Source organism: Phoca vitulina, unplaced genomic scaffold (genome assembly GCF_004348235.1).
Source record: "Phoca vitulina isolate PV1807 unplaced genomic scaffold, GSC_HSeal_1.0 scaffold45, whole genome shotgun sequence".
NCBI lineage: Eukaryota > Metazoa > Chordata > Mammalia > Carnivora > Phocidae > Phoca > Phoca vitulina.
In genome coordinates, this window is record NW_022589748.1 from 10,862,469 (window position 1) to 10,871,774 (window position 9,306).

Here is a 9,306-nt window from a genome sequence, read left to right on the forward strand (position 1 = left end):
CCCCCCCCCCCCCCCCCCCCCCCCCCCACCGTGCTTTCTCTCTCTCCCTCTCTAAAAAAAAAGAAGAAATTATTCCTGAATATTATGAGTTTTAATGCTATTGTAAATGTAATTTTTTTATTTCATTTTCCAATTGTTAATTAACTACTGGTATATAAAAATACAGTTCGTTTTTGTATTTTGGTCTTAAATGCATCTGTTTTGCTAAATTTACTTATTTGGTTTAATAGTCTATTCACTTGTTTGTTTAGCTTTTCTGCCAAAATAATCATGTCATCTGCATGTAGATAGTTTTATTATTATACCAGTCTTTATGACTTTACTTTTTCCTTTTTTTTTACTTTAAAAGATTTTATTTATTTGTTTATTAGAGGTAGGGGGAGAGGATGAGCGGGAGAGAGGGGCAGAGGGAGAGGGAGAAAGAAACAGACAGGGAGCCCAGGACCCCGGGATCATGACCTGAGCCAAAGGCAGATGCTTAACCAATTGAGCCACCCAGGTGCTCCTCCTTTTTTCTCTCTTTCTTGCCATATTGCAATAACTTAGATATCCAGTACTTAGTGCTGCATAGAAGTAGTGAGAGCAAACACCTCGCCTTGTCCCCAGTCTTAGGGAAGCGGTCAACGTTTTACCCGCTGAGTATAACGTTAGCTGTAGTATTTTTGTAGATGCACTTTCTCAGATTGACGAAGTTCTCTTCTGATCCTAGTTGAGAATTTTTGTCCTATATAGATGGTTGAATTTTGTCAAGAGCTTTTTCTGCATCTACTGATATGATGCAGTTACTACTTTATTGTGTTCATATGATGAGTAACTGTGATTTTAGATTTTTGTATCAGCTTTTCATTGCAGAGATGTGGCCTATTTGATCATGATCTATTATCTCTTTTATATATGGCTGGATTGTGTGTGCTAATACTTTTTCAGGCTCTTTGCATCTGTGTTCAGGACTGGTACTGATCTATATACTTTTATTATCATCGATAAAGACTTTATCTGCACCCCCCCCACCCAGAATCTATACAACTTAAAATCTTCCCCTATCTTAATTAGTGGCAAGTCCATATTTTCAGTTGCCTAGGCCAGAAATCTCGGAGTCAGACTCGATTTTTGTTTTTCTTTCACATCCCTCGGATGTCTGATTCCCCTGCCACTTGTATTCAGAGTCCACACCTGACTGCTTATCACTTCCACTGTTGCCCTCTGGTCGGAGCCACCATCTCTTCCTGGTCTCTGCTTCTGCCTTTCTTTTCCTTCAGGCTGTTCCTAATGCAGCAGTCAGGGTTAACCCTGGTAAGTCAGATTATATCACTTATTTTCTCAAAAGCGTCCCATGGTTTCCCATTTTAAAAACATTAATGTGGGGGCGCCTGGGTGGCTCAGTCGTTAAGCGTCTGCCTTCGGCTCAGGTCATGATCCCAGGGTCCTGGGATCGAGCCCCACATCGGACTCCCTGCTCCGCGGGAGGCCTGCTTCTCCCTCTCCCACTCCCCCTGCTTGTGTTCCCTCTCTGGCTGTCTTTCTCTCTGTCAAATAAATAAAACCTTTAAAAAAAAAACACATTAATGTGGCCTGTGGGCCATGTGCTTGCCTGTCCAGTTTATGCTCACATCTTTACAGTTCCAGCCATATAGCTCTCCTGGTTCTTTGAGTACACCTCGTACAGTTCTTCCACAGGGGCCTTCTTGCATTGACTTTTCCTTTTTTCTAGAATACTCTTCCAGATATCTGCATGACTTGGTCTCTTTTTTTCTGTCAGGTTTTTATTTAAACATTCCCTTCAAAATGAGGCCTTTCCTAGTTATCCTATATAAAATTGGGAGTTCCTACCACCACCACATGGCTCCCTTCTTAACTCCCTCCTGTGTTTTATTTTTCTCCTTGGCCTGAGTACCCATCTGCATATTGTGGTTATTTTGTTCTCCATCCCCTTATCCCTAGAACGTAAGCTCCGTGGAAGGATGGGGACTTGTCTGTTTTGTTCTCTGTTCCAGTACATAGCCTAGTGCTTAGCACCTCGGAGGTGCTCAGCGTAGATTTGTTGACCGGATGAACAGCTTGCCTTGTGGTTGTAACTTCTGAGTGCGTTACCCTTCATTCCCAGATCCTGTACAACCGCACCATGGTGCAGCTGGGCATCTGTGCTTTCCGCCAAGGCCTGACCAAAGATGCGCACAATGCCCTGCTGGACATTCAGTCCAGCGGCCGGGCCAAGGAACTTCTGGGCCAGGGGCTGCTGCTGCGCAGCCTGCAGGAGCGCAACCAGGAGCAGGAGAAGGTGGAGCGGCGCCGGCAGGTGCCCTTCCACCTGCATATCAACCTGGAGCTGCTGGAGTGTGTTTATCTGGTGTCTGCCATGCTCCTGGAGATCCCTTACATGGCTGCCCACGAGAGTGATGCCCGCCGACGCATGATCAGCAAGCAGTTCCATCACCAGCTGCGGGTGGGCGAGCGACAGCCCCTGCTGGGTGAGTGTGGGGCTCTGCAGGGCAGCAAACTTGCTCATTCGTCCCTTGATGCCTTTTTTAAGATTTTATTTACTTATTTGAGGGAGAGGGAGAAGCAGGCCTCCCGCCGAGCAGGGAGCCCGATGTGGGACTCAATCCCAGGACCCTGGGATCATGACCTGAGCCGAAGGCGGATGCTTAACTGACTGAGCCGCCCAGGTGCCCAGAAGCTTTATTTTATTTTAATTGCAAAATTGAAAAAGTCTGTATCTCCAGCATCGCTTAGGGCTCTCTGGCTCACTGCAGTCCCTGCCTCTCTATGACTGCCTAGGACCAAAAGGCAGTTTCTAGTTCAGGTCTGTGCTACTGTTGGTTTTGTAGAGAAATAGTCTTTGAATCTCTAACTTTGCCTCTTTTATTTTTTTATTATTTTTTTAAGATTTTATTTATTTACTTGTCACAGAGAGAGAGTGCACAAGCAGGGGGAGCGGCGACAGGCAGAAGGAGAACCAGGCTCCCCGCTGAGCAAGGTGCCCGATGCAGGACTCGATCCCAGGACCCTGAGATCATGACCTGAGCCAAAGGCAGATGCTTAACGGACTGAGCCACCCAGGCGTCCCTAACTTTGCCTTTTTTAAAAGTGACAAAGTAGAAGCTGATCAGAAGGGTTGTGTTCTCTTCCTTATACTTAGCCTCATTCATACATTTCTCTTTGGGCTGATCTGTTACACCTTTGAGCTTGCTCCCTGTGGTAGGGTCTGCTGTGTCATGTTTCTTTACACCTGCATCCATTCCAGTCATAGTGGTTTTGCACTTTTGTTGTCTACTCTGAATTCCAGTTACCCTTGTTTGCTATGTTTTCTTCTCCTGGGTTGTCTTTAAAGAAAAATACGCTGAAGCAGTGATAATACAGATATGGTTAAATCATGAAGGTGGTATAAGAAGGAATGATGTTTGGCAGATACAGTTCCAATTGAGATATTAGAAATTTTTTTAGGTCAGGGCACCTGGATGCCTCAGTTGGTTAAGTGTCCCAACTCTTGATCTTAGCTCAGGTCTTGATCTCAGGGTCCTGAGTTCAGCCCCCATGTTGGGCTCCATGCTGGGTGTGGAGCCTACTTAAAAAAAAGAAGGAAGAAAAAATTTGTTTAGGTCAGGAAATCTCCTAAGAATCTGACAACAGCTATGTACCTTTTCCTAGGGAAATGTATATGAGGATAGACACAATAATTTGCCAACATTTTCAAGGGGCTCACCAATCCCCTGAAGCATGCCATAGACTGATTTAGTTTATATAAATATAGTTTGATATTAAGTGATTTATAGAATCATATAGCTGTTTAATGGAGAGCTGGGAGAGTCCCAGTCTGGTTGTTTGCTCTCCTGTCCCATGTTCTTCCTTGAGCGGTGCCTGAGGCAGGAGCCATGGTCCCAAGCTTCCCCTGGGCCCTGCCTCATTCCCAACCTTTCAGGTCCCCCTGAGTCAATGAGGGAACACGTGGTTGCTGCCTCCAAGGCTATGAAGATGGGCGACTGGAAGACCTGCCACAGTTTTATCATCAATGAAAAGATGAATGGCAAAGTGTGGGACCTTTTCCCTGAGGCCGACAAAGTCCGAACCATGCTGGTTAGGTGAGCAAAAAGGAGAGCCATGGTGGGCGGGGAACAAAAGACTGGTTGGTCTCCTTCCCTGAAGATCGCTCCCCTTTTCTCCCTTCTCTGCACAGGAAGATTCAGGAAGAGTCACTGCGGACCTACCTCTTCACCTACAGCAGCGTCTATGACTCCATCAGGTAGGATGGGCCCTGGGATGGCAGAGGGGCCCCAGCTTCGTGGTCCAGGCTCCTGATTGCTCCCTGCTCTCTGCCTTCTTTCTCCCCAGCATGGAGACTCTGTCTGACATGTTTGAACTGGACCTGCCCACTGTGCACTCCATCATCAGCAAGATGATCATTAACGAGGAGTTGATGGTAAGGGCCAGGGTGGAAAATGGGCAGGTGGAGTCATGGGGAGCTTGGAGCGGAGACCTGTGTCATGTCCGTTCTCTGCCTCACTCCCGTCAGGCCTCCCTGGACCAGCCGACGCAGACGGTGGTGATGCACCGCACCGAACCCACCGCCCAGCAGAACCTGGCCCTGCAGCTGGCGGAGAAGCTGGGCAGCCTGGTGGAAAATAATGAGCGGGTGTTCGACCACAAGCAGGGCACCTACGGTGGCTACTTCCGAGGTCAGTGATTCTGGCTCTCTGTTCTCCCGGGGTCCTGGCCCCCTTCCCACCTCTGCACTGTCATTCATGTCCTCCTCCCCTCTACTCCCCCCGCAGACCAGAAGGACGGCTACCGCAAGAATGAGGGCTACATGCGCCGGGGCGGCTACCGCCAGCAGCAGTCTCAGACAGCCTACTGATGGCCTCGCTGCTGTGCCTCCGGCCCAGGCCCTTCAGCCTCAGTCGTAGAGCACACCCCGAGTTATTAAAGTTCTATGTAGTGTTGTTGCAGTGCCTGCTTGTCTGCATGTTGCCACAGAGCTGGGTTGGACACATTCATTTGCTGATTATGTTTCTGAGCTTCTGCCACATGATAGGCACAAGGCTCAGGATGCAGAGATGACTCATATGTATCCCTGACTTGAGAGAGTCTGCTGCTCTTTGACATTGGACAGAAAATTGTAATACCATGTGATAAGTTCTACCAGGGGTTTGGAAGGTTTGCAAGGTGTTGAATAGGATGTGACTCCAGAGCATAACTAGCAGGGAAGCATAACGGAGGCAGCAGCGATGGTTGGACCTTGAGGGGGGTTTGGGTGGTGGTTCTCCAGGCAGGCGAAGGGGAGACTTAGTGTCGACCTGTGGGAAGTATGGTCCTTGGACCAGTGTGATCTGCAGTTAACCTGGACCTGAGAAAGACAAGCATCATGATTAAGAGTCAGCACTGAGAAACACGCCACCCCTGTGACATCTAAACGTGTGATCGTATTTCTTACTTGTATTGTGTTTCCAAAAGTATTGATCCGCAGGAAATTGGCGAATTTTTGTAAATGATCCTCCACCACATTTGAGAAGCATGGATGTAGGCAAAGGAGAAAGAGCAAGTGCAAAGGATTGGAGGAGTGACAGAATAATGTGCTTGCTATAAAGTGTGTGGAGCACGGGCAGGAGGTAGGATGGGGCCCCCTCATGGAGACTAAATGCTTTGGACTTTTGAAAACAAAATACACAAATGGATCCAGTTTTGAGAAGAGTAATGGAGCAGCATTGTAGACTATGGGATTGGAGGCCAGAGAGCCAACCAGAAAATAAAAAGCATCTAGAGCCAAGGTGGTTAGGATCTGAGCTGAGGGGGGTCAAAGAGGGATGTACGGAACAAGCTGGGGTGTCTGCAACCAGTTGAATGTGGAGGTAGTAGGAGTCAAGAACAAAAGGTTCTCCTGACTGGGAATAAATAGCTATAATAAGGCTATTAACAAGATATACTTGGGATAGTCTTTGTGTTCAGGAACATACAAACAGCTGGGTATGTAAGGTGGACCGAGAGTGTGGTTAGATTTTAAAACGTTGAGTTGAGACACATTTGGGACATAAGCGAGGCAGCTGGAGATTAAGAGTTTGGATTGCATATATGTTAAGCTGCTATAACAAGGGGATTCCAAAACAGCGATGCAAACGAAGTAGTTTACTTCTCATGGGACAGTACAGAGGTAGGGGAGCGCTCCAGGCTTGGGGTTAAACCAACTGTGTTCCACAAGATCATCTAGGAACCCAGGGGTCCCACTGTCTTACTGCTCCACCGTCCCCTGGGTGGTGGTTCTCATCTACATGCTGAAAGCTGGCGCACCAGCCCCACGTCCTTGTGAAGCCCATTGGAGAGGGAAGCGGAAGTGGGGGGCCTGGAAACTGCCCTGATCCTGTTGGCTAGAACTTAAGTCTCATATTCTTCCTATCCTGTGGGGAAAACTGAAATACCTGTAGCTGGATGGTTGTGTGTTCATTCAAACCTGGGGAGTTCTATTACTAAAAGAAGGGGCGAGTGGACACTGGGAAACAATTATTAGTCTATCATGGAAAAAGAATGGGAGATTTCGAAGTGAGTGGTTTATAAATGCTTGTCAGAGGTATAATGGGTAACGTTTGTCAGAGCCAATATGATCGGCCGCTTGTGTGCTGGTGTTTTACATGCCTCACTTCATTGAATTCTCTTAGAAAATTTCTATTATTTCCATTTTACAGATGGGGAAACTGAGGGCCAAAACAGGTGAAGTGATTTGCCGGAGATCACATAACTGGGAAGTGAGGGAAATAGATGCACAACAAGGTAGCCTGATTCTGTGAGCCTGGCTTTTAACCATTAGTGCTAATTATGCTTCTGGAAGGAGCAGCATAGAGGAGAGGGCTAAGGACTGAACTCTGAACATGTGAGTGGTGGGTCACAGAGAGGTAGAACCAGGCGGGAGAAGCGATGGAAAGGCTGAAGAGCCTATGCATCTCTGGGCTATGCTGACTTAATACTAAATGTGGCCCATTTAGCGTTCTTTAGCAGAAGGCAGAGCCATTCATTACATTGCCCAACTCCAAGGGGTCCCTTTCCTCTTCTAGTCTATGCGTGGTAACCATCCAACAGTGTTGTCAAAGCTCTCTGTCCAGGGCTAGATAATATTTTAAGCTTTGTGGGCCACAGATGACCTGTCACATACAAGTTTCCTGCCTTTTTTTTTTTTTTTTTGAGAGAAAGAAAAAGGGGTGGGTTGGGGCGGGGGGGGGGAGAGAGAGAGAGAATCTTATGCAGGCTCCACTCCCAGTGTGGAGCCCGACACAGGGCTTGATCTCACGACCCTGAGATGACCTGAGCCAAAATCAAGAGTCAGACGCTTAACTGACTGAGCCGCCCAGCGCCCCAACTTTGCTTTTGAACAACTCTTTAGAATTGTAAAATCCATTCTTGGTTGATTGTACAAAAATAATCCACAGACCAGATTTGTCCCAGTCTCTGTCCTAGATACAAAGTGATCGGTGCCCCTGGAATTGTATGACAGGGCATTACTGACCAAGGCCTACAATATGTTGGGCATTGTTTTACCTCAGCTCTGGCATTTTGTAGGGAAGAAAAAGAGATGACCTCTCCCAATGCACACCCTTCAGTTTTTGTAAAAAACATATTCACACGTTTTTCCCAAAAGAAAATTTTCAAAGTGTTTTTTAAAAATACCTAAAACTAACTTTTGTAAGCAAAACAAAAAATTTCAGATTTACAAATAATTTTCAAAAGAAACTTAATGTGAATTTGAGCACTTTAGATGAAATGTAGCAGTTTTTGTAAAGAAAAAAAACCTCAGATGCACAAAATCTTAAAAAAGTATCTTCCCAATGATGCTTAAACAGCAAATTCAGATGAAAAAAGTGTTTTAAAAAACAGACTCTGAAGTAACTGCCCAACATGAGTTTGAGCTTATCTAGCTGGAACCTGATAATTGTTGTACAAATGAGCTCAGATTCAGAAGTTCACAAAATGAAGTTCTCAAGGTCAGCTAATTGTACAAATCTAGCTGAAACAATAGTCTTTTATGAAAACAAGATTAGATTCAGGAGTTTTCAAAACTAACTTCCCAGGAGGAGTTTGAACAAATTTAGAGGGTAAGAAAAATTTTTTTGTTAAACTCCAGAAGATCATCTCAAAAATATGTTCAAGCAAATCTGGGTGAAATAAAAATGAAGCAGCGGAGCGCCTGGGTGGCTCAGGCGTTAAGCGTCTGCCTTCGGCTCAGGTCATGATCCCAGGGTCCTGAGATCGAGCCCCGCATCGGGCTCCCTGCTCCACAGGAAGCCTGCTTCTCCCTCTCCCACTCCCCCTGCTTGCGTTCCCTCTCTCGCTGTGTCTCTCTCTGTCAAATAAATAAATAAAATCTTTAAAAAAAAAAAAAAAATGAAGCAGCTTTTGAAAATTAAGCTCAGATTCATAAATTATCAAAACTAACTTTCTGTCATGAACTTGAGGAAATGGAGCTTGAGACAGCTGTTTTTGTGAAAATAAGCTCAAATTCACAGATTCTCAAATGTAACTTCCCAGCATCAGTTTGAGCAAAGTTAGCTGGGAAACAGCAGTAGTGACTTGTGAAACTATGTGAAAGCACGGGTTTGTGAGTTCTCAAAAGTTGCTTCCCATCTTCTGATACTGGCCAAAAGTTAAGCCCAGTAGACCCTCCCTCCCACTGCTTGCAACTAAAAATGGGGGGAAAAAATACAAAAAGTTATTTAAAGACTCTGAAAAATAAAAGCAAGCAGATCAGGGAGGGAAGTAAAAACTTAAGCAATGTATACAGGAGTGAGATTCCTGGTGTTTTTCTTTGTTCGTGGCTTTTACCTCTGAGGTCAGGCTACAAAAACCCCAGAGGGATCCGTCTTAGCTGTGGTCACAGGACCAGGATAAGGGAACCTGTGATTGGAAAATGTAATCGGAAATCCCATTTCTTTTTTCTTTTCCCCCCCCGTCTGGCCTTCCCACAAGAACAGGCAAAAGTTGCAAGGCTGCAGTAGTTTGGTTCTGGTAGCTAAAACTCTTGTCACCTAGGTAGAGAAACCAGGGAAAGGGGACAGTGGTCTGAAGAAGGGAATCACCATTTTATTTTTCTCCTCCTGTTTGGGCCCGGGGATGCCCCTGTCATAGGGCTCTATGTGTAGTAGAGGCCCAGGCAGTGAAACACTTCTACAGAACCCTGGCTTTCTGACCAGAGAGAAAATTGCCTGCTGAAACAAAAATATTCATGAGGGGATTTTAACAGATTGAGTCTCACAACACAATAAAGATTGCTCAGGATACAATCTAGAATTACTCTCCCTGTGACCAGTCCTCAAGGAAAATGATGCCATT

The 9,306-nt window shown here is 45.8% G+C and overlaps 1 protein-coding gene across 1 annotated transcript in view; it reads left to right on the forward strand.

Moving 5' to 3' along the window:
* The window catches only part of LOC116648674 (eukaryotic translation initiation factor 3 subunit C), a 21,165-nt gene extending 15,757 nt beyond the window's left edge, over positions 1 to 5,408 (forward strand). The window contains exons 16-21 of the mRNA XM_032430806.1: positions 2,105 to 2,468; positions 3,920 to 4,079; positions 4,175 to 4,240; positions 4,330 to 4,417; positions 4,511 to 4,673; positions 4,770 to 5,408. Of these exons, the coding sequence (XP_032286697.1) occupies positions 2,105 to 2,468; positions 3,920 to 4,079; positions 4,175 to 4,240; positions 4,330 to 4,417; positions 4,511 to 4,673; positions 4,770 to 4,852 (924 nt within the window). The 3' untranslated portion in view covers positions 4,853 to 5,408. The remainder of the gene's footprint in view (positions 1 to 2,104; positions 2,469 to 3,919; positions 4,080 to 4,174; positions 4,241 to 4,329; positions 4,418 to 4,510; positions 4,674 to 4,769) is intronic.
* The last annotated feature ends 3,898 nt before the right edge of the window (positions 5,409 to 9,306 follow it).